Raw genomic sequence first — 26543 nt, forward strand, 5'->3', positions numbered from 1 at the left:
ACTCTATGCATCATTGCAGCACCTGACCAGCAATATCTCTCCCCCCCAGTAAAATTAACTGTACACTTACTGACATTCCCACATTTTCTAAAATGTAACTAATGTAATGTAATGTAATTAAAGCCATTGGCCAAGATTTAAATCTGATTTTAACTTGATATACTCAAATCTGAAGGGTGCATGAGAAGCAGCTTATAAAACCCACTTCTCCCTCCTCCACAAGATGATAAGTATTCAGAATAAAGTCATTCCAAAGGGACAAAAATGTACATCCAGTCCATCCCCTTCACCTTTGTATGAAACAGATTGCTCTGAAAAATTTGTTAAACAGCCAGGAGCATGTGATGGTCACATTACCACAAATACAAGTGCAAGACTCATGTTTCAAGACATCTGACGACAAAAGGGTAAACCACACTATTGAAACTAGAAGGAAATAATTACTAGCAACATTTGCAATACTGCTGGCCATGAAGCTTGGGATAATTATGAACAACTCAATCAACAGCATGACAGACATCACACACGTGTATTTTCCCCTAATTTTAATGAAATAAGATTTTTGTTTTTAATGATGTTGTACAAAAAGGAAGCTCAGGGGGGACCTTACCACTCTCTACAACTGTGTGAAAGGAGGTTATAGTGAGGTGGGTGTTGGTCTCTTCTCCCAGGTAACAAGTGATAGAACAAGGAGAAATGGACTCAAGTTGCACCAGGGGAGATTTAGACTGGATATGAGGAAAAAATTTTTCCATGGAAAGGATTGTCAAACACTGGAACAGGCTGTCAAGGGAAGTGGTGTAGGCACCTGAAGGTGACTTAAAGGTATTTAAAAGATATGGAGATGTGATTTAGGGATGCACTTAGCAGTGTTAGATTTAGGGTTGCACTTGATCTTCAAGGTCTTTTCCAGCCTAAATGGCTCTATGATTATGTGAATGAAGCATCTAAAGATGTAATAGTCCCAGGGCAGTGAAACTATCGTATCTGCACTGTATCACATATATTTGCTCTATTATATACACACTACGTATTTACTAAATACAGGATACCCAAAGTATCAGAAGGCTTCCAGAAGCACTGCAGCTATTTCTTCAAACTCTTTTGTGAATCATTTATGGCATGCACTATGTAATGTTAATTGCAGTTTTATAAGAAGCTTGCCACCTCTTCTGATTACAATGCTTTTTTTTTTTTTTTCCTGAAAGAATATTACAACTTGAAAAGCAATGGAAAACATTAGATTTCATTTCCTTTATCAGACTGATTTATTACCAGGCTCAGATTCAATAGCTTCACAAAGATAAGTGAGGATCTCCAATTTCACAGTGGAAAGCAATCCCCATTCTAGCTGGTAGCATCTAGTTTCTATTTTAAATGAGGCTGGACTATCCAAAACAGCTCATCCACTGTGACATAAAACTTCCTAATAAATTTCACTATCTATAAAATGTTGATTAGTCATGGAGCATTCTGTAATAAAATCTCATAAACCCCACAAAATTGCACCCTGCTGCTTTACATTGTACTTACAGAAAAAAAGAAGCCCAATGTACAACTTCATGCTTTATTATTGCCACATTGGGAATTACAGAAAATTTCTTTTGCAATCATTTCAAGGAAACATCTGAACATCTCCTGTGCTTGTATGTTATTGTAACATTTTAAAAGTACCAATAACCATCAGAAGGCAATCCAGATGACCAGCTATGATTCTTTATTTTGGGAAAGGTAATGCTTTGGTAAAGACGCCTATCTATAAACATGGATACCTCCAGCAATATATAATATGCTTTCATACAGAGACATTGTCTAACCGTATTGGAATTCCTGCACTCTAAAAGCCACTAAAGCTATCTTGAAAGCCATACTATATTGTACAAACTTACATACCCCTTTAAGTAACCAAAGGCAAAATTTGAGTACTCTCTATACATGGTGTATATATTGTATTAACATCCAGAAGCAGTAGTTTGTAATCCAAAGGCATCCAGATTCATAACTTCAGTATTAGAATGATACTGAATGTGGTGTTGTTTTCAGAAGCATTTCTACCAGCTATTGGTAGACACAGAGTAGAGGTACCTAGTCACATCTAATTGTGTGCTTTTACACTGAGGTATGTTTCGTTTTCCACTGCAGTCAACAGAGTCAAGAATGATCCAGCTCATCTTTAAAGACGCTTCCATTTGGTTCAAGACGCCATACCTCAACTCTACTGACTGTCTTGACTACATTACCATTGACTACAGCGGGAGTCTAGACACTACCTCAGATGTAGGCACAGGACTAGGAGAGCTGAATCGCATCCAGCTCATTCTCAAGCCAGCAGCTACCAGTATGAAGCAACTGCAACGACCTGCTTCATTGCTGGTGCAGCATGCTGGCAGCTACTGGCTGCACCATAGAGATGCCACTGCTTTCAGTCCCGAATCTGCAAACATTTCTGCCAGCAAATTACCTCATGCAGATGTTTCAAAAGGCTCAACAATACTTCCCTTATGAATGAGTTACTCATGTGTGAATCACTTACACACTCATGAGCAGCTACAAATAAGGCCTCAGACGTACCATCATCAGAAACAGAAAGCGTATTTTTAAAATGATGCATATTCTAATACAGAATAATTCTTATAAACAACACTCATTCCTTAAGGCAAGTACAGTTATCTAATTAAACTGGTAATTAGGATTGTACATACAGCTTGTACATCCTTCCTTGTGTGTAGAATAAACATATCCATGCATATACTTTGCAAACCATCATTTCCATTTCAAGGCTATGAAGAGATAGATGGAAATGCCAAGTCCCTCTCGCCCACATGAAGTGAGTTACTCCACTTGTGAAATGGGCTGTTGTTTTAAAACAGCTGCTCAGGGAATAATTATTTAATCTGCAGAAATTTTATAAAAATAATATTTTTAAATCTCTCCTCACTGGTTTTCTGTACTATTTGATTTTACACATAAACAAACTAGTAAAGGCCAAGGTGACCCCAAATTTTCATTGGTTTGCCAGATGAATGCTTGCAGCACTCTCTGGTACACACTTTTTTAAAATTACTAGAAATTTCAGAAAACCAGAGGGTACTAAAGGCTCCATTGTATTTATAGTCTGTTAAAACCAAAAGAATACTTTAAAAAAAGTAGATAAAATGTTTAAAAAATTATTTTCCTGGGTTTTACAGAGATGAGCAGCAGAAGGAAAACAACAGAACTAAGTGATTTTGAACTCTGTAACCAAAAGATTTAATTATGTGGCCCAAAGTAATCTGATCACTCTATTTGAAAAGTTAACTTTTGTTCCCTCTTATCACTACTGTTCTTAAAAATACCATGATGAACAACAGAGATTGGGTCATAAAATATAATACATTTACTAATGGTATCTCTTGATCTCAAAAAGTGATTTCAAACTGTAAGTCAAAAAAGAATACAGGTTTTCCACCAGTTTAAGTTCAATTCTGGAGGGTCCTAAGCTCCTTCAGCTTGTTATTTATCATTAATAATCATTACCTCATAAAAATGAAGCCATCAATGAGACCCATGAGATCACATATCAGCTACCTACAGCAACTGTGTTCTTGTAACTCTGATGTCTCACCCCTCTCCATACCCACACACCTCCAAATGGAAGAACCTCAGCAGGGCTGTGCGAGTGCAAGGGGGTGTAAGGAAGATTCAGCTGGATTTCTGCCGACTCATGAATGTTTTGGGGCCCTTCTACCATCTCACTAGTTGGAATCAGAGGGCATAGCCACTGGGGTGCAATGCTGTAGGATACTGAAGACTGCAAGGGCTATACATAAGCAAGACAACCACCAATTTCTGTCTTAGCATACACAGACTCCCTCCAGATATTAAAGATACCAGTACAAAAGGGCTATTCTTCCTTACCGTCTTAACATAAAAGCTGCATTAACTATCTGCTACTGTGATGCCACACCTAAAAGTACAAGTTTTAAGCTCATTAATCTTATTATTCATACTAAAGTTTTACCTTGGCAATAAGAAAAATCTTATAAAAAACCCACCCCTAATCAGCACACACTTAACAGAGAATTTTCCATCCGGGATAACAAATAAACAATGTCTTCATTTTTATTAACCCTTGAGAATTGAAGTAAAAGAAACAGGATATTATTTTAGAGGTCAATTTAACTGATCTGACAGTGTGAATCCTAAAGGGTTTTCATCTTCTCTTGAAAACTTATTCGCTCATGTCAAGTTGGCTGGGATTCTGATGGAGAGCTCACTTGCGAGGCTGGTGGATGTGCTGTTTGACATGCTGTGGGGGAGGAAGCTTTTCCACAGAAGGATGTGGTTTCTGATGAGCCACCTGAGCCGCTGCTGGAGGGAAGTCCTTATCACCCTGTTCAAAGAACACACAGGGAAAAATTTAATCTTAAAAGTGTACTTTCCGGTTGAAATGTGTGTATGTTTTTAGAACTGTGAAAAGCAGATGGAAAACAATGTTGCATGTTACTCTATTTATTACCTAGACAAGAAATTTCTATACATATTTGGGAGCTATTAAGACTCAGAAAATTTTAAAACAATTTTGCTCTTCATAGGTTAATACACTAACTTGTAGCTGACAGCATCCTAAGGATAAATACAGTACTCTGTTAGGTTATCTGAAGAAGATCTGTTAGATTATCTGAAGAAGAGCTGAGTTACAAAATTAAGACAGTATTTCCTTCCCATTTTGAATCTTTAGCATGCCCACTAAACTGGCAGCCTGTGCTTTTTATGTGTGACATTTCGTGAGTCACTCATAAAAAATACCACTATCCTACAACTGTTAAAGTGTTATCAAAGTTACTAAACATTAAGGCAACAATTAGTTACAAGTAATCAGGCATGTAAATGCCTAAATAGGTATCCACCTTGGTGCAGATGGAGGTCCAGGAAAAACAGCACTGCCGGTCTACTACCCCTTTGGGCTAGGGAAAATGGCATCAGCTCGCTCTTTCCACTTACTCGATCTGATGCAACCACAGCATGTTACAGTAAACCATACTGTAGACCTCAGAGATGTACGGCTATCATTATAAAGGTGACCATCATATAAAGCCATGATAAAAACCCTGTCACAACACACATGGCATGAATTACTGATCATGAAATTAATGGCTAGTTAACGCTAATTATTTAGCTTATGTATTTCCAGGTCCTGGAAAACCAGGGAATAACATCTTGAATCCCATGTACCTCAAGGCACAAATGGCAGCTGAAACACGTATCTTCAAGCCCATATCCTTACAGGCAGGAATGTTACTCCTCATCACAGATCAAGCTATAGCAGTAGACTTAACATGCAATTGCTTTCGCAGGAAATGAATGCAGTAATGACTAGTTAGGTATGAAAATAAGATCCAATAAACTTAAAGTGCTAAAATTCAGAATAGAACAATGGAAGTAATTTCAATAAATAATTTCAATTTCACACAAAAGCAAAAAGAATGCTCAAAGGGACTTGCAAACAAACAAAACATAAAACCTCTTCTGATAAAAGAGGAAGGGGAATGCAAAGGATTAATTATGCCCTCATCAACGATAATTCTGGAAAGCCTACAGTAATTTTCCTCTCCTTTAAATATGTTTAATGATAATCTTACCCTAGCAATGACACCAGAGATGAACACCGTTGGCTTAGGTGGGCTAAAAAAAAAAAAAGAGGGGTTATTTGTATAAATTATTTAGAAGGTGAAAATGAAAAGTACATCACATATACAATGGAAAAAAAAAGTGCCATTTTTGACAATTAATGAATGATTCAAATAGACAAATTTCCCCTTCAAATGACCACTGCCTTAATAGTTTTTAATGCAGCAAGAAAAGACCTATCATTTTTGGCTGCTATTGCTTCACATTAATTGTGACAGCAGTTAAAGGCTAGTCCAGCAACACTATGTTCCTTACTTAAAGCTGAGAGTCTTTGTTTGTTTGCATTGGTTTCTTAATCCTCAAATTTTGTTGATAAGCTGCCAGGAGTACTTTAGGCTCAGTGTGTTTGTATTGCAACACTGAAAACTACTTGGACTAAACTTACTGCTGTGATGGAGAATAAAATAAAATTCAAGTTTATATCTGTCAATCAAACGGATTAAGATTTTGAGTCTCAGAAAAAAAACAACACCCAGTATCAGAGATTTTTCAAGCGGGTATTTATCTATTACACAAGAAAATCAAGTCTACAACAAAACAAACACTAAAAAACATAAAGCAAAGCGCACCCTGCTTTTTCATTTGTAGACCTTCATCCATGCCAGTAAGAACAGGCACTCCATTTTGAAGAAGGGGAAAATGGATGACCTGGGGAATTACAGACCAGTCAGTCTCACCTCTGTGCCTGGCAAAATCTTGGAGCAGATTCTCCTGGAAGGCATGCTAAGGCACATGAAAAACAACAAGGTGCTTGGTGACAGCCAGCATGGCTTCACTAAGGGGAAATCCTGCCTGACCAATTTGGTGGCCTTCTATGATGGGGCTACAGAACTGATGGACAGGGGTAGAGCAGTTGATGTCATCTACCTGGAATTGTGCAAAGCGTTTAACACTGTCCCACATGACATCCTTGTCTCTAAATTGGAGAGACATCAATTTGATGGATGGACCACTCGGTGGATAAAGAACTGGCTGGACGGCCGCACACAAAGAGTTGTGGTCAATGGCTCAATGTCCAGCTGGAGACCAGTAACGAGTGGTGTCCCTCAGGGATCGGTGTTGGGACCGGTCTTGTTTAACATCTTTGTCGCCGACATGGACAGTGGGATTGAGTGCGCCCTCAGCAAGTTTGCCGATGACACCAAGCTGTGTGGTTCGGTTGATACGCTGGAGGGAAGGAATGCCATCCAGAGGGACCTTGACACGCTTGTGAGGTGGGCTGATGCCAACCTTGTGAAGTTTAACCATGCCAAGAGCAAGGTCCTACAGCTGGGTCAGAGCAATCCCAGGCACAGCTACAGGTTGGGCAAGGAAGAGATTCAGAGCAGCCCTGCAGAGAAGGACTTGGGGGTATTGGTCGATGAGAAAATGAACATGAGCCAGCTTCAGTGTGCACTCGCAGCCCAGAAAGCCAACCGTATCCTGGGCTGCATCAAAAGGAGCGTGACCAGCAGGTCGAAGGAGGTGATCCTGCCCCTCTACTCTGCTCTCGTGAGACCTCACCTGGAGTATTGTGTGCAGTTCTGGTGTCCTCAACATAAAAAGGACACGGAACTGTTGGAACAAGTCCAGAGAAGGGCCACAAGGATGATCAGGGGACTGGAGCACCTCCTGCATGAAGACAGGCTGAGAAAGTTGGGGCTGTTCAGCCTGGAGAAGAGAAGGCTGCGTGGAGACCTCATAGCAGCCTTCCAGTATCTGAAGGGGGCCTATAGGGATGCTGGGGAGGGACTCTTCATTAGGGACTGTAGTGATAGCACAAGGGGTAACGGGTTAAAACTTAAACAGGGGAAGTTTAGATTGGATATAAGGAGGAAGTTCTTTACTGTGTGGGTGGTGAGGCACTGGAATGGGCTGCCCAGGGAGGTTGTGAATGCTCCATGCCTGGCAGTGTTCAAGGCCAGAGGCTTGGGTGTCACAGTTTAATGTAAGGTGTCCCTGTCCATGGCAGGGGATATGGAACTAGATGATCTTAAGGTCCTTTCCAACCCTAGCTATTCTATGATTCTATGATTAGCAGATTCAATCAGTATCCCTGGGCCACCAACCTACTGAGCTGACCAACACTACATGAAGGCCAAGGAGAAGCCTAGTCCAGCAGTCCAGCCCTGGGGGTGGGCATTTTCACAGTGTCTAAACTATAAATAATCAGCAACTGCAGTGGTCTCCTGGGCAAGAAAATCCATACATGTGCATGGAGTCTGCAGAAGGATCAAGATCAGGAACTGCAGAAAATCTCCGCAACACAGGTTAATACTTCTGTAAGAAAACCACATAATCTGAGGCATTGCAAAGCGAAGGTGAGTGCAGAGATGAAGTTGTGCCTCCCTTTGAGCATGTTTGTAACTGAGGACTCTAAGCAGGTGGCTCATTAACTTGCACCATCAGAAGGGTCCCTGCCCTGTGATGTTATAGCTAATCAGGTTGGAACAACACAAAGCAAACACAAATCAAATTATTTATTAGAGGAATGATACTGATTATTATGATGCACTTTACAACTACACAGCTTGTAAAGATTTATTAATATGATGTTACGTGATGTTAAGGTAACAAGCAGCACAGTATTAGAACTTGATATAATGGTCTAATAAATATTGCCTGAGCCCTGTTTAAGTCACAGTATTGCTACCCAGTCTCTGAACACCCTTGTTACTTTAGAACACTCATCATCCCTTCTAGAGATTTTTAAAGTCAGACAGACAGAATTAGAAAAAGGGAGAAAAGGACGTTCTGCTCTGGAATACCTCCATTAAAGAGCACCAGTAATATTTCGTGTTACAAGAAAGAATATTTTGATAGCTATATTAGACATCATCAATCCAATTTTCTATTAGTATAAACTAATAACAAGTGAAGATCAATAGCCAAACACTTTCATTTTATCCAAACTATACTAAGCTAATTCATATGTTACCATCTGCATGAGATTTCCTGGATGCCGAGTAACAAACTCAGAGAAATAACTGACTGGGGAAAGACAGATGTACTGCAGTGGCTCAAGGTACCATTCATAAACTAACACCATGACATTATAAAGGAAATGAACAGTAAATGGGAAAAAAAAAATGTGGCAAGTTATTCTTCAACTACTTTCTGCACGGAATCTGGCTTTAGTCACATCCACAGAAACAGTTATTTCTTTGACAGTGCATTAACAACAATATTGGATACTGTGAAATTCAAATCAGATAGATTTTTTTCTTATATTCTTACCACGACCTTTCAGTGTTCACTATGCTCAGATGATGCATGAAATTCAAATCAACATTTCCCAGAGAGCCTGTATTTGCTGAACGTGCTACAGCTTGTCTGCCCATCACCACACTGTGTTATCTGCAGTGTGTTTCATACTTCTTGCTTTAAAACCAAGGTAAATGCCCCCTGGTTTTGGCCTAAAATGACAACTGGAAGGAATCTCTTGCATAATGGTCGTTTCAAAAACAGCTTTCCCTGCTGCAAATTGCATACATCTTCTCAGAAACCCTGGTCTCCTCTTTGAAATGTCATGCTATTAATATTCAAAGGACCCAAACCTTAAAGTACGAAGTTCTCCAGGTACACAACAGAGCTGGATACAGTGGCCTAAGGTTCAAGCCGAACATTTTAAGGAAGCACAGGGGCCATTCACAGTCAGGTAGGTAATGGGAAACCAGAGTTGGAAAAATGTATCTACATCCAGACGCAGCTGGAACAGATTGGTCCTTGACTTTCACCCTTATTTGTCTTCTTGATGGGTTTTTGACTAGACTTTTCTTGCCTTATGCTAGATTTCCAAAACATAAGAACTAAGGTAATGTTGACTTGGCTTCTAGCTCAAGCACCCCTACCCTCCATCCACAAAAATCTTTTATATAAATCCCATCATTCATTTCTGGCTGACTTCAGTTCCCACACTCAGCTGCAGGCACACACTGTAATGAGACTTCACCTCTCAAATGATTACAAAGGCAAAATGCTTCGCTCTTACGGAAGACACATCAGCCTATTAGGAAGCTCATTTTCATGCATTAATTATTCCCTAGCAAGGGAAAAAAAAAGATAGAAAGCTGATAGAAATGTGAATGATTGTGTCTTTATTTATGTTCTAGATAAAAAAACACTGGCTTCCCCCCCCCCTTTTAATCAGATTACACTGTCCCAAAAAAGATCTTCAAAAATTTAACATTACCAGTTATCTTCGATGATCTATAGAACCAGAATCAGACTAGAGCATACAGAGTCACACATCTATACTAATGAGGAGGAATTCAACACATCAGAGAAAGGCCTGGATAATCAGTCACTGATTCACATTTTAATTTCACTCTTAACGAGAGAAATCTTTCTACAGATGAACTTCTTCGCAATAAATTTAACTTCTACTGCCAGCCTCTCAAACCACTGGCTTTTGCAGACCCAGATTAGCTTCCAGGATCATAACTCTGCAATTGCACTCTGGAACATCTACTGGCATAGAAGTGTTGCAACATCACTCATTATCTTCCCCAAGAACCTACTGAAAATAGAAAAAAAAATGGAGACTATGCACAGGCTAGCAGCACTACATTTGTAAAACACTTCAAGTGCTTTAAATTCTATTGGTGCTTTATGCAAAGCACAACCTACATTTCCAGTATTTTGTAAATTGTTACAGTTGCTTTGAGGATATACTTAATCTGATGAAAATTGGTTTGACAGATGTTGTTTTGAAGATGCAGCATTCCTTTGTCTAGGCATCACTAAACAAAAAAAGCCAAAAAATATATTACTTTTTGAGAAAAACTGGCTCTGTTTATATATATGTATGTGCTTTACAGCAATTTAATGCACACATTTATTTAAAGTTAAATAATAGCCACAGCTGATATTGTGTAAGGAATACAATAGCATGTTTGCCAAGACTGCTTAGTGAGTGTCAGTACTTGCAAATTCTTATATTTGTAACATATGGAGAAAAAGAACACATCTGCTTGTTAAGATCTGAGTGCTCAAAGAACCTACCCTCATTTTACATGTGCAATGCTGCTAAGAAATACACTTGTTTAACATCAGACTCTTTATCCTGATCGTATTAAAATGAAATAGATTTCTACTGTTTCATAATACTTCACTTAAATAAGATTTTTATCTGGCATTACAAGTAAATAACAAAGAAGATGGAAGACTTAAAAAGATCATTAACTAGATGAAATGAGGCATTAATAATACCAAAATCTCATGCCTTCATCTCAGACGGATTAGTTGAACTGAAGTCTGACAGACATACTCTAAAGCTAAACCCAGCGACACTGGAATTACTGTGAAATCTCCTACAGGACGCAGAACATACATAGGGCAGATGAGTATTTATCCAACTCAATTTAAAATAGAGAAACTGAATAAATTAGTTCTCTAAGTTAACAAGGAATTTTACAGTTCTTACTCTATCTATGCAGTGAATGCACACATATAGGTGCAGAGGCTATGAATATACACATAGATCAATTACACAGATTCACAGCTGTTGTGAGTGGTCCCAAACGCAGGGAAGAGTGTGACACATTCCCATGGCCATTGTTTTCAGTCCAGGAACACCGTAAGTAAAGAATTAGAACAGAAATAAAGATGGAAAAAAAACCCAAAACAACTGAGAGAGCATGGAGAAACTTCTGTATGATGAAAGAGCTAAGAACTATTTGCAGACAGTACACTAAACAGCGGAGAATATTGTTCCCATTTATCTTCTTTGTAATATAAGTAGAATGTGACATTTGAAGAAAGTAGAAGACATACATTTAAAACTAATAATTGCAGATACCTTTAAAATACTATTGAATGAAATGTAGAACCTTCTGAGGCAACATAAATACAATAAAAATAAGGCAAAATCAAGATCAAGAGTTTCATGAGGTTCAAAACCAGAATTAGACACAAATCCATTCATATCAGTTCGGACAGAAATGCACAAAAGTTATATGAATGCTGATGCTCCAGGGCTCAACTTAAACTGATCAGGACTACGAAGAAATCTCTTCTGTGCAGAGGTTAAACTTTGGTATGCTATTACCCTTTCTGCCTTCAGTTAAATATTGTAAGAGATTATTTTCCCAATATATCTGATTTATCCAAAAACCATCTACGTACTGTAAATCAGGATACAGGCAGAGTCTCTAGATTCCCATTATGCCAACATTTCAAATATTTACAACAGGTCAGCCTACTTTAAAAAAGACAGAACTACACAGATGCAAGCTTTTTTTTAGGCTAGAAGATTTTTCTTTTGTCAAAATAAGTTAAAAAAAAGGTTAAATGCATTAAAACTACACTAAACTAATCTTCTAAATGGGAATGGTTCATATTTGTCTTTTCATACTCATGGGAATCAATGATACATCTGTTTAAGTGGATCTGGCAAACAAACATATAAGTATATAAACGATGGGTTTTTCAAAGACTAAGGAACCACAAATCATGCCATTTTTAACTACCAAAGAATAATGGTGGAATTTGTAATTTGGTGTTTTCTTTGTTTAATCAATCACCCAGTGGCATGTACTGCGACTCATAGCTGGACTATAGCTTTGGAAAGCAAAGGAGAAATTCACGCAAAGGTGCACACTGGAGAAGTACCTATGCAGAACTTGGAGCTGCACCCAACTCCTTGAACCCCTAGGCAAAGGCAGCACATACCTTGCCCCTCCAGCACCCCATTCCAACAGGAAATTGAAAAATGAGCTGAAACTTCTACCAAGCATCTTGCCCCTTATTGCCTCGCTCATTTCCAGATAGATACATCATTCACTCTCATGGCAAGTTGCTTAGCATGCAAAATGAAAGACATACACGAAATAGTATGATCTGCAGTTAGTCTTTGATCCCCTAATTAGAGCAGTTTGGCTACTTTATACCTTGTCCTCCATGAACAGAAAGTTCTCCAAATATTCTAAGCAGAATTCCATCTTCAGTCAACAAGACTTCAGAGCTTAATCCTGCCCTTATCTTTCTGGAATTAATAGCATTTTGGCCAGCTGCTCAAATCATCCAACTTTATCTTCAAGGTTGCTTGGGAATTCATGCTTTCTGGTTATGAAACACAGAAGCTAACTAGTCTGAGTTTCAGTCCAATGCCTCTTTAAAGATGTCCAGATACTTCTTTATAGAGGTACTTATTTGAATTTACATAGCTGCCTTTGATTTTGGTATTGTCTATGAGAATAAATGCCAAGATGATTAAAAACACACTGAGATGATTAAAACCACGTTTTTCAGCAACAGAGTAAAACTAAGAAGCACACTGCTCATCAGCTTGCCTGAAATACTTTCTCATTGGTTATAATACATTTAGGTTATTAATTTTCTAGACAGAAAAGTAATAATTAGTTTGACTGACTACCAGAGGGAAATATTCTAGCTGATTGCATGGGGACATACTGTATCTGATACTCTATAATAATTTATCCTGTTGAGGTCATTTATTTATCTGCCATAGGTTTCAAACCTTTAAGATCACCCACAGGATGGCACTGTTGAACCTCTACGTATTGTGTACAGTAAGTAGGGAACAACCTCAAAGAAATCCAGGTACTGCAACAAATACTAAATTAAGTAAAAAGGAGTATGTCCCCTTGATACCATATCTTGATGATATGCAGTACATACAGATATGATGATACGCAGTATATACAGACACACACAAATTCATACACATGCCTACAAACACTACTTTTGGAAAACAACTTTCTTGTCCCCATGTATTAGACTGGGCCTTGATATACCCCACAAGATAGCTTCCACTCTGCTAGTATTTTTCTCTTCCTATACAGGTAAAATTAAGGCAAGTTTGAAAGAAGAGCTCAGTGCCCTATCAGGAAATTTTAATGACTATTTGTTTTGCTATTCACATACAAATGAATTTGGTGTCTTGATCATTTAATGAGGTGGTAAATCACTGGCCATTATATTTAACAGCAACTGATTGACATTCACTGTTCTTACATTCTCTGTCATTGTATTGCAGCATATGGCCTGATTAATTGCACCAGCCTCTCATTCATCTTTGATTTAGTGCATGTGTTAGCCATAAAAGAAAATTATTTAAGAAAGGTATCCACTACCTCTTATGTATATTGTTGTACATTACATTGCTGTCAGAGAGTAAATTTCTCTTTCATATCTTCTTCTGATCACAAAATGAAGATTTAAGTATTTCACCTTTTCTATAAACTCAGAAGATCTAGAAATAGTCCATAATTCTCCAACTGCTGGTTCATTTATTAGGCTTCAACCTTGTTATCACTTATTAGCTCTTAGTGAACGTCAGTGACAACCTTCTCACAGGCAGCAACTGCAGCATTAGCCCACTTAATATCTGTAGCCACTAAACTGTAGAAAAATGAGAGCTGTGAAAACTGACATAAAACAAGCAGTACTTAGATGGTGACACAATTGAAAGGAAACTCTAAAATAAGGAATAGAGGAGAGTAGACTTTAAGCATTTGCAAAATGGCCAGCAAAGGCCTTGGTGCAAAAGGGAGAGACGACCAAGTCTTCTGTGTATTAGTCAAGTGCTGAAGTGCATCCCCATGCATGTTCCCATGACAGTAACACACTTCCATACTGAGAATGTCATGACCATAAGCTTGTACCGCAGTGTTTCAGCTGCAGACACAAGTCAGCTGTGGCACTGCTGTAGCTCCTCCACCTCCCAGCAGATGAAAGATGGAGCAGAACTGGAAAAAGACTGCACTGGGAATAGAGGATGTCAGTGCAATGAAGCAATGTCAGCACTGCTGTGGCTGTTCTTGGCTATTTCAATAGGCTATTCCTTGGAAAACTCTGAGCACAGTAAAGGGCATTGCTGAAGGTCATGAAGTCACTCTGGTAGTACCAGATTCCATGCATGAGCTGGCTGCGTTGGCCAGGAACTTGCTTTAGATCAAACCCTGCCAAAGTTATTGACCTCTCCCTATTCTCCAGTGGCAAGCGTCATTTCTAGAGATAAATCTTGTCATAGGAATGAGACCAGTAAATCCTGGAACTTCCTAATTGTTCTTAATTCAGACACAGAAAACAAAGAAAACGTATTTTTTAAGTATGCAGTCTTACATGTAGAGCTCATATAGGAGCAACAGAAGACAGAATTAAAGAACATTTTCAACTTAACAGCTTACTTTTAATAGCCAGAAACCTCCTAGCACCTAATAAACTTAGCCCAGCTAGGATTTTAATGTGACAAATGACAGAATCACAGAACGGCTGAGGCTGGAAGGGATCACTGGGGGTCATCTAGTCCAACCTCCCTGCTCAGGCAGGGTCACCCAGAGCACGTTGCTCAGGTTACATTCAGACATCTCTTGAGTATCTGCAGGGAAGGAGACTCCACAGCCTCTTTGAGCAACTTATTCCAATGCTCAGTCACCCTCTTAAGGAAAAAAGTTACTGAAAAGGGATTCAGAGTGCATGTCTGTTTAAATGAACTTAGAGAAATTTAGCTTTTCCACTGAGAAACTGACCTTAACTGACCTGAGAGGAAGAAACCACTTCACTCTTCTACTACCATTACAGTGCCTGCTGCTGAGCTGTGTGTTGGAAAGGCAGCATCTTAATTTTCCATCTAGGAACATTCAGTCACCTGAATACAATCAGAACATGCTGTTTCTTCCTTTCATCTCTTTAACCCTTATCTTAAGGGTTTAATCTAGAAGGTCAAAATCAGATACAATCTACAAAATCTACAATCTGCAAAACTTCCACTGTCAGTGGGACTGGAACCTGGTACCAAGAAAATAAACAGAAAATGACCTTGAAAAAATCAACAGCAATGGAATTCAAAGCATTACAATCTGAAGGATTTTAAGAGGAGGTCTTGGATGGTAAGCTTTCACTCAGTGTGAAATAAATGTCTAGCTTTAAGTGATAATGAAAGCCATGACAATGCAAATGAGTAAAAGATCAATGTGCTGTTAAATCTGAGTATAGTTCTATAGTAGTACCAATTCATTTCAATGGGATGTAGAAATCTTAAAGCAGCTACAAACTCCTGAATGTCAATATCACTAGTGATTTTTCCTTTAACAAAAACGACTGCTAATTTTCTAGTTCAGTTTGTTAGATCTGTCACATCCTGGTGTTCCATTTGTTTGAATGACTTTTAATTGCTTTAATAATAGCTAAATCAGTTCATTTCCTTAAAGAAGTGCTATAGCTCCTGCAAGATGGCAGCTACCCACTTGAAAACATTACCTTCTACCGTACAGAACAGGGTTAGATTACATTTTTTCTTATGTGTGATATACACGTAGCTTTGCTTCCTCACTTTGCTTCTACAGGACAAATAGATCAGTCCCTCTGAGGAACAAAAATAAAACAAGCATGCACAGTCTCAGCTGAGTTTACATTTATTAACAGCAGCAATGCTGTTGGTACTTTATACTGGTAGTTTGTACTAGTATTTTATATTGGTAATTTCTGTACAGAGCACAACAGAAAAGAAAAAAGACACTAAAAATTACTCATTTTATTTTACCCATTACCTGGTGGGACAGTGCTGGCTATGGCGCTGTCTAAAATTGTATTTCTGTTGTTCTAGCTGAATGGTGTCCTTAGCAAGAACATAGCTCTTCCAAAACAACTGCCTAGCAGTAGTACCTCTGGCCACTGTCTAGATGTTATAACAAGTGACAATATAATAATGGGAGTTGACTTAAGAAATCATTAGCCTACTTACCTTTGAAATCAGGGACAATGGGCATAAGTAAAATGCACTACTTATTTCAAATATAATATGGACCTATTTAAGTATCAATTTCAGTTAGGTTAGCAAAAAAAAAAAAAAAAAGAAAGATTTCTAAATATTCCTTAATTCCTCTGTATGCTTCAATGCTTCAAAAAACTATTTCAGACATCCTGTGTATACTTGGACATACAAACATTTTAATTAATAGCTTTCTATTTGCTAATGAACCAGGATATGCCTTTTGTAGAAGTCTATTAACATGCAAATGTAGAGATCTCTCCTGATTCAGGAGGTCATTTTTACCCTGTGTAGTTCAAAAGAGTAATGGAGTCCCAGTACATCAGTGTGAAAACTAATGAAAACAGGAATTTGGAATCTGTAGCAACCTAATTCTGCTGCAGGATGAAGTGCAAGATGATGCACTCCCTGATTCAGCTAAGCTCTTATGAATTCACATTATCTTAGAAGCAGCTGAAAACCTCTGCAACAAGAAGTCTTAAAATTACTTTACAGGAACTGTACCATTTTGGATAGTAACTTTCTTCAAATTAATGCCTAATATATGTACTGCTTGTACTTGCATTCACTTGTAATTGTCCTTTGGCATTATTTCCAAGATCACATTTTATAAATTGATATGAATCATATACTGGTTTGGTTGGAAGGAACCCTAAAGATCATCTAGTTCCAACTACCCTGCCATGGGCAGGGACACCTTCCTCTAGACTAGGCTCGAAGCCTCATCCAACCTGGCCTTGAACACTTCCAGGGATGGAGCATCCACAATTTCTATCAGCAACCTACTCCCATGCCTCACCTCCCCCACAGTAAAGAAATTCTTCCTAATATCTATCTAAACCTTCTCTCTTTCAGCTTAAAGTCATTGCCCCTTGTCCTATTCCCACATGCCCTTGTAAAAAGTCCTTCTTCAGCTTTCTTGTAGCCCCCACTTTAGGTAGTGGAAGGCTGCTCAAAGGTCTCTCCAGAGCCTTCTCTTCTCCAGGTTGAACAACCCCAACTCTCAGCTTGCCTTCACAGAAGAGGTGCTGCAGCCCTCTGAACCTGTTTGTGGCTCTGGACTTGCTCCAGCAGGTCCACATCCTTCTTATGTTGGGGTCCCCAGAGCTGAACGCGGTATGTGTAGTTTTGATCAACAATTTTACACACCCCTTTCATGTCAAATACCTACCCATTCATTCTGAGTTTATCACCATGAAAAAAGCAATAAGAGCAGGTGCAAAGAGGATGTCTTTAATTTATCAAATGGCCAAACCATTTTCTAATTTTCATCCTCTAAATTTAAGGCAAACCGTTGTATTAACCAGTGTGGCATTCCTATTACTAACCTGCACTTTCAAGAGAGAATTCAGGCCTCTTGAGTATCCCTGCTCTGAATACTTGCCGCTATGACATTAAAATTGACAAAACAGTATTGGGCTCCTGTCATTTTTATTTAAAATCCTGATACAGAAGTTGTCCATGGACACATACCCTAGGCACCCAGATGACAGCAATGCTATTGCTGCAACATAATAGCCAGCTGCAAACTGAAATTTAATTTCAGTTTTGTCTATCAGAGGGATCTATTCTCGCTACTTCCAGTTGCAAAGAAAGAAATTTACACAGATCTCACAGCAGCAATCCTCATTCGTAACTATAACAGATCAAGAGAAGAAGAAAGTAAAGAAGTATATGGCAGCCTTAAGCAAGAAAAGCAAGCTTTGTTCTGAAGCTCTGCTGTGAAGAACAGTAACATTTCCTGATGCAACAGGGAGAGAACAATAGCATAATCCACAGTTCAGAAAACACATGGTGCAAACACACTACTTGATTTGTGAATGGAATTAAGGACAGAAGGGCCCATTCTTTCCAAGGACAGATAGTTCAAGATGTTGTGAGTACTGGGCAGAAGTACAGTAGGACAGTAAACTATTGAGGGAAAGGCAAGGAAGAGATGGGGAAAGGGGAGGAAAAAACAAAACAGGAAGGAAAAAAGGGGATCCTCTTTTTAAATAGTACTGCTGAATAAGTATCAGGACAAATTTCATAAAACACAGTGGAAGCTTCTGTGACAGGCCTAGATGACAGGGCAGACGGATCCAGGAACACACTTCATGTTACAAGAACCAGGTATCTTGTTTTGTTGACAACAGTAATACTAGAGAAAGCACATGGAAAGACAATGCAAAAATGCCATTGATTTGCCCATGAAATCTTTGATGAGATACCATAGGGCATCGGTAATGGGCATGTTGCATGGGCTTGTCACCTCCTTCAGACAAAGAGCTCAGCTATGATCCTGTCAAGAATACAAAGGGAGACAACACACAGATATTCTCTCTCCTCCTCCTTTTCTGTGTGGATGGGCTAACTACAGTCACATCTGCAATTCCCTTGACACATTTTATTGACTTCACATGGAGAAATGTCCAAGTGTTTTGTAGCCTATGCAGAGACAAGGAGAACACTCTCTCTCTTGAAAGAGAGCACCAAAGACAAATTTGCAACTCCCATGAAAAGCACTGATAAGCTACCAGTAGTAATGAGCCAATAAGCGTCTACATATGAGTTCTGGTACCTCTGCTATTTCCAGGCCCCTAGTTTCCATACAGACCACTAGAGATCCTCAGTTTCTTATGAATCAAAAGGTTATGACTTGAGCACTTGAAATGGGAAAACCACAGCTGTCCACAGCAGAAGAGAAACACATGGGAAATTGCCTACACTCTATGTCTGCTCTATGCTGGCATGGCACAACCATGATGAAAAATTACATAGAGAAATGATATACCTAGGATTGTGTCAAAGGGGGAGCTATGATCCTCCATGGAAGTAACAGAAGTCATGTTGATTTTAGTCTGCATTCACTTTGCAGAGCTTCAAGTAACAGCAGGGTGTTAACACAGGATAGAAACACTACATAAAACATGAGCTGAGCCAATTTACGATTAAGAAAGTCCACTCTGAAGTAATTCCCATCTGCCTTTCTCTAGGTCTCACAGAATGGCAAGCAGCCTCTCCTGACTTTCTCACCATCAGAAAGTCTCATTTTGATTTCACTAAGCGTCATCTCAGTGCAACTCTTGGCATATGAAACAATTTGATCAGCTGTTCCTGCTTCTTTTAGGTATGGTAATCTTGAGGAAGAAATTAATTAAAAACTTAAACCAGGCTGACAGGTGTGACTATTCAGTGGTTGTTTTTTAATGGAAATGCATATTTAGAACTTCAGGAAGGCTTGTAATTATTTCATGTAGGTCAGGTTTTGGATCAAATTGAAATATTAACACAGCAATGTGAAGGTGTAATTTGGTGGTGTTTATGTCCTTGAAAAAATCTAAGGAAAACTTATTCAGTATCTCAGCTATTGGGCACATAATGCGTCAGTTTCAAAAGCAGTCTGCAAACTTAAAGTCTGGGTATTTTCATAAATATACCCTGCCACAACTGCCAAAGGGGTTAGGCATTCACAGTTCCACTTGATTTAAACAAGGACACCATACCTCTGAAAACTGAGTGAAGGGTATCAAGTATGGTACCTGCCCTTGAGAAACCACTTCTGAATTTTCAGTAGAATGTGTAACCCAGCCTGCACAAACTGTCCAAGCAGCATGACAAAAGGCAAACATCTGATACAATCCTTGGGGAAAATGCAAAATGAATTTGAGCATGAATACAGAGATTAAACAGGACAGAGCAAAGGAGCTGGTTGTCCACCTCATACACAATCTTGGATTTTAGTCTATAGAGTCTAGTTTTTGATAGCTAACTGATATTTTCTATAAACACTTCGGTTGTAATAAGGAAATGCAACATTGTGCAAAATGTGGACTTGACAGCCTGAAAGATCATAGTCCTTTTAAGTACGGAACAGGCAACACAAGCGGAGGCCAACTCAAATACCACTGCTAACGTGACCTTGCCCCTGTACCTGCGCTTCGTTATCTTCCTTAGTGGTTCATGTGAGTGCAGCTTAGGCTTTATCAGCAGTGCCCACAAGCAGGAGCCAGATCACTGAGAACACTCCCATCGCTACAGCGATGCACTGGTTCAGTGCTCAGGGTAGGCTGCCTCTGGAGGTTCAAATGCCCATGGCAGTTGTTTCACTCCAAAGATCACTAGCTTTTTCTTCCTTTGTGGAGCACGTCACTGCATGTATGTATTTTCTGCACACAAAATGTACTCAATCTGACACGGCCAGTCTGTTGATCAGAACTCTGATCAGGCAGTCTGGACCTCTAAAGTTGTACAGACAAGCAAGAAGTGGTTCCCTGCTGTTCTGTCAACCCAATTTGTAACAACTGGGGATGACCGCATAAGGCAACACCCTGAAAAGGCTAGACTGGGTCACCCAGTCTTTAGTATGTGCTGCTTGAGTGACTCCTCTTGGACAGTGGCACAAAGGACATGGTTCCTCCAAGACCAATCTTACTAAAGGTCCATCACTAAATTGTTTTAAAACTGCTGTCTTGGATTATATCACTCCTCTAAGTCTCTTAAGTAATGCTCAGAGTATTGGAAACACTCATTCCTAACCTATTCCCTGGACATACTATTTACAGAGTTCATAAAACAAAACTGTCTTCAAAGATTCTGCTTATTTTTGAGAACTAGCAGAGCCAAATCTAAAAGACAAACAACACTGACAGAACTAATAAAACAAATTACAGAACTGTAATTACAGAGCAGTCCACAACAGAACCACAGAATAGCTGAGGCTGGCAGGGGCCTCTGGTGATCATCTGGCCCCAGCCACTTTTCAATTGACTTTGCTGTCTGCTCATCCAGCCCATATTTCATCATGTCCTCTCCACAAAGATCTCATGTCGGATAGCACTGAAAGCCTTGCTGAAGTCCAGGTAGGCAATATCCCAGGCTCTCTCCTCATTTACCAAGCTGGTGTTTTCATTACAGAAGTTTATCAAGTTTGTCAAGCATGCCTTCCCTTTGGTGAATTCACGCCGACTACTCCTATTGCCGCCTTGTCCTAGTGCCCCAAAATGTTTTCCAGGATTAGCTGCTTTCCCATCTTCGCAGGGGCTGAAGTAAAGCTGACCAACCTGTAGCTTCCTGGCTCCTCCTGACTGTGTTTCTTGAAGTGCTTATAAACACTGGGAATTTCCTGCTTTCCTTTGTTGAAAGAATTACAATTCTTACCCTAAGAGCTTCAAGAAAACAAAAAAGCTACTGTAAAGGTGGCACTGAAAGATTCATAATTTTGACATTTTCTCCTTCAAAATATTTTATTTTCATTTAGCTTTTAACTTACCTGAATCTTGAAAGTGTCAAATATGTTTCTATATAGAGCAATCAAACCTTAAGTGAAGACATACACACCAGATTGTTCAGTGATTACTCTGCAATAAATACCAAAGATAACGACATAACTATTAACTCACAAAGTGATCATGACATCCACATTCACTTTTTATGGTTTAGAAATATGTACATGTACATTCCTGTATAAAAAGCAGCAGAATAGTGAATTTCAGCAGTATTACATTTGCCCTGCTTAAGACGATTTTGACGCAAACAAGGTCTTAAAATTTGTTATAGTTTTTACATGGTGCTGTTTGCACAAAATTTTATTTCCTCCTTCCTTGCATTTATAAACTCAACTTCGGTGTAAAACAATTCAACCATTCTAATTTTCTCATCTAACAGATCAGACTTCTGGGGTATGGAAAAAAAATCAGGAATTATTATATGAAGACATATTTGGAGTAAGCAGTACATGTAACACTAACAGTACTGTATCTCTGATATAAGGTCTAGATAAACCTTGAGCTCCTGCAACTACCTGGGGAAGATTCATGTCAGATTCCTGGAAGGTTAACGAATTGGAAAGCATGGGCCTCTATAGTCAACACTGTTAATCTTCACAGAAACCACGTGGATTAAGAGACATTAAACTTAACAGAAGACTGGTGAACTTCTGATGCAGCAGCATCTTAGTCAAATCCCATGAAAATTAACTTGTAAACTGGTTTTTTTTTGGGTTTTGTTTGTTTGGTTTTTTTTATTAGCATTTTCACCCTAATATAAATGGTACAAAGTTGCCCAGAGTTTGGCTGGTTGCTCTTTAATCCCATTCCATGGGACACCAGAGTCATGACAGATGAAGCAAAGTCTCTGTCAGAGCTACCACAGTAAATTACAAATATAAAGACTTTAAAAATCCATTTCTGAGAGCAAAGAATAGGGAACCACTGGTAAAACTGACACCACAAAAATATTATAAAACTGCAATACGTACACATAGGCAAACAAGATACCTTAAGATCAGCAGACTGATTAGCTAAGGGTTGTTTTCTGCAATCAACTGGTTCTTGGAATTCATCAGCTAAGGGAAGATGAATGCAAATAAGATAAAGACCCTGAAGACGTGTAAAACAGAAGTCATGGGGTGGGACTCCCATGACATTACATACTTGACCACCTCTAGCTATACAGAAATCAGGGCACATTACCTCTTGACTTTTTAAAAGTTCATCCTGATACTTTTGAATTATTCATGCATGACTGACAGCAGAACCAAGACAGTTCCCACCAGGACTTGACTTCCTCCACAGCAATGAGGTTGCCTACCCTGTGCAGGTAGAAGAAATCTCTATCACAGAAAGTGCTGTTTGAATACCTAGCTTCAAGAGAAGGTAAGATGTTCTGCCACACTGAGAGTGGAAGCAACTCTGAGAAGCAATAGCATTACCACATCTTCATAGGAGAGTGTTAATTGCCACCTCTTTGTCAAGAATGCTCCCTCTGGCATTGAGTGTGGCAAAAAAAAATACGAGGTTTTGAGATAACAGCATTGTCCTCATGATGGCCCGAGTACATAGGCAAGGCAAGATGTGTAGGCATCTGTACAAAATGGAAGTCTGAATATTTCAAATATATAAAAGTCCACAAGATCAAAAGCTCATCTAAATTTCCAGCTGTATTAGGAGGTCTAATGAGATACACCATCTGTGCTTGTAGATAAAGCATTTATGCTTGCATGTATCTGCTACGCACACATGAGGCAGAACAAATACAGTTCACCCCATACAAGATTCCCAAAGCTTCATGGGCTAAATGGACTGTCCTGCGATTTCATCAAACAGCAGTATCCCCAAAACCAACACATTTTATAACACAGCTCTACTTTATCATCACTGCTTCTGTGCATTGTCCCTACACTGTTGCACAGGGAAATCCCAGGAGATCCGAGTGCAGAATATAGGAGCTTCACAGAACAAGCAGAAACAGACCCAAGATAAAAAAAGGAAAAAAGACTGGGATCTGTGAAAGACAGGTAAAGACCCCTGAAGTTAAAGAGGAGACAAACCCTACCAGCTGTCTACATCTTTTTTGTATAGTGGGGACCAAAACTGAATGCAGTATTCCAGGTGTGGCCTGACTGAGTAGAGTGGGATAATGACTTTTTTGTCTCTTTTGGTGATTCCCCTGTTGATGTAATGCAGCATCCTGTTGGCTTTCTTTGCTGCAGCAGCACACTGTTCATTCATGCTGAGCATGTTGTCCACCAGGACCTCTAGGTCCCTTTCCACAGAGCTGCTCCCCAGCTGGGCTGGTCCCAGCCTGGGCTGCACTCTTGTGTTGTTTTTACCAATGTAAGGTTATATAGAAGATCCCCTTGCTGTAACAGTTGGAAAGGGTTTAGCAAATAAGCTAAGAAATGCTTGAGAGAAAACATCTAGGGCTAAGGGAGTGCAATGACTTCACAGAGAATGTGCTGAAGACATACTTACAAAATCACATAACCAAACTTCTACAATTATACTTTTTTTTTTAATATATATGGTGTCCAACTTGAGATCCTCAATTGTAAGAAAGAATGCCAACATAAATAAAGGAAACAAGAGCAGTGGTTGGAAGATACAAAAAGCTACATGCAAGCTAACTATTCAAACATGTCTGGATCTTAGGGTCAAGCTGGCCAGCCAATTAATCATACTTTCTGCACTTTAACATTAAACTCAGCTTCTTCATACCTTAAGAATGTTTTATAAATAAACTGATGCTAGGAGCACCACTTACAAGCACCATGGAAAAGCCCATGAGGAAATTATTCAGGCTGCTGTGAGAAAAGTTTTTTAAAGTGTAATAAATAGGAACTAGAGCCACTGGAGATTCAGTGGGTATTATAAAAGGTTGAGCAACTAGCTATTTAATGGCATAAATTCTGTGAAATAAAGCAGGCTCTGAAGAAAGCTTGGGAGAGCTGATCCTGCAACTAAAGTTTGTCAGTGAATATACAGATGGGAGCAGATTTAACCCTATTTCTTTAGGTTTTGGGGAGTCTTTTGCATGTTACTCATTTTTGTTTGAAGTCTTACTGCTACTTCAAAGACAACTTTTGGCACATACAAAGCTTCTGATTGGTATCATTTAACCATGATGGTCTAACAATTAAAGGAAGTCTGAAACAATTCTTATTAAATTCACAAACCTGTCTGAAAGAACTGACAGGTTTTCTGCAACTCCTACTACTTTTAGAAGAAACCACCAAACCAAAGCTCAATGAAAGTTAAGTAGATTTTCAAAGTTTTTAAAGCTTAATTTAACCCAGTGATATTATCCAGGCTATCCGAAATTCTTCTTGCAGCAGAATAAGCAAGATAGCTTTTTTTTTCTGAATAGCAATAATGCAAGGTTGCACATAGCTATTAGATGCTAAGCCTGGATGGGATGAAATCTTTTGCAACTTTGCTTTTAAAAAGCAAGGTAGGAAAACAAGCTTCGTCAAACAGCATCATACTGACCATCACACTGATGAATGTTTGTAGATTGTTATATTCACTGGGAAAATTAGTGAATAAGACAGAAAGGTAAGTGATAGCAGCAATGAGCTGTCAGCGCAGCATGAGGTAAAGACATTCTGCTAGTCTCTTGTATCTAGTTCCTGGCCATAAAGCAGCAGCAGCATTAGAAGCAAATATGCTTTTCTGCACTTCCTTCTGTTTCTCAAGTTTAATTCCTCCGCCATTCCAGTTCACACCTTGATTTGGATCTCCTCATCCTCTCCCCCTTTCTACCTAGCTCCTTATTAACTTCAGCAGGCCTCTCAGTTTTCTGCCCTATTTAGGGCAGTTCAAGTCTCTCTCTTACACACTTAAACAACTCCGCCTTCCAATTATCTTTTCAGACAATTACAGTCTTTGCCTTCAAAAGCCTCCTCCTACTCCCTGAACCTTCCTTTGTCCTAGAAAGATATTCATCCCCTCAGGATCTTTAATTCTTCCCCTTATTATCTAGCTGTAATAAATTACTGCTTGGAGACATTAGTCCCTGGATATTTCTACATTCAGGATCTTCTGCCAATTTACTTCTTGTCGCAGGATCAAAACGGAACTTCAGGAAGTGGAACATTTTCCTGCTACCGCTGACCAGTACCACTGCAGAGCTGACAGCAGGTCGCAAAGAGAGAGAGAAAAAAGCTATTCTTCAGGAAAGAAGCAAATGTCAACGTATGTTTAAGTGTCAGCTTAACTCAGAAGTCTTGCTAAACATCTTCCTGGTACTGTTGTGCAGTTTTGGCTGCTGTCACAAGGAAAGAGCTGATAAACGTTATGTTACTTCTTCAGAAAATCTAAACAACTGCTGGAACAAAGCAAGGATAATAAACTGGTGGCAGCAGTAAAGACAGCTGCTTGCAATGACAGCACTTAATCCAGATTGGTGCCTGAAGTCTTACCTTCCTGAGAAACCACTGTCTTTTTCAAAGCCAGTCTCACAACAGTGTTTGGCAAGCTGCTTTAAATTTTGGAGAGAACTGACTGTATTCTGTGACTGACTAAAAGGTAATGTCTAATTACACTAGTTTGAAAGATAACAATAAAACTTTGATGATTCATACAATTGGTTCCAAATTTATCTATGCCAGTTGCCAAGCAGTTCTTTTCAGTCTTTGCTTTGATCAGAGAAAGTGACCTTCCTGTCCTTTTAATACCAACTGTAAAATAAGCTTGCAATTAGTTCTTTAAAGTTCAAGTGATGCTAATGAAATCTCTTATGACCAAAAATGCAAATTAATGCTTTAGTTCTACATCTTGATAGTTTAGGGAATTTGGATTGCTCTCTGTCCCAGATACACTAGAGAAGAAAATATTAACAGGACCAAAGACATTGGGATAAACATACTAGCACGTCTCCTAAACTAGCAATATTTTTATGC

The 26543-nt window shown here is 39.0% G+C and overlaps 1 protein-coding gene across 1 annotated transcript in view; it reads right to left on the reverse strand.

Annotated features, from left to right (window-relative positions):
- Nucleotides 1–1553: 1553 nt before the first annotated feature.
- Nucleotides 1554–26543, reverse strand: part of DAP (death associated protein) — a 51397-nt gene continuing 26407 nt past the window's right edge. Inside the window, exons 3-4 of the mRNA XM_061449214.1 lie at nt 5622–5664; nt 1554–4372 (exon numbers count right to left, since the gene is read on the reverse strand). Coding sequence (XP_061305198.1) covers nt 4253–4372; nt 5622–5664 — 163 coding nt within the window. The 3' untranslated portion in view covers nt 1554–4252. The remainder of the gene's footprint in view (nt 4373–5621; nt 5665–26543) is intronic.

The sequence above is a fragment of the Pezoporus flaviventris genome, unplaced genomic scaffold, assembly GCF_033815535.1.
Source record: "Pezoporus flaviventris isolate CSIRO_AGI_PZ_B2104156 unplaced genomic scaffold, CSIRO_AGI_Pfla_v1 ptg000007l, whole genome shotgun sequence".
Lineage (NCBI taxonomy): Eukaryota > Metazoa > Chordata > Aves > Psittaciformes > Psittacidae > Pezoporus > Pezoporus flaviventris.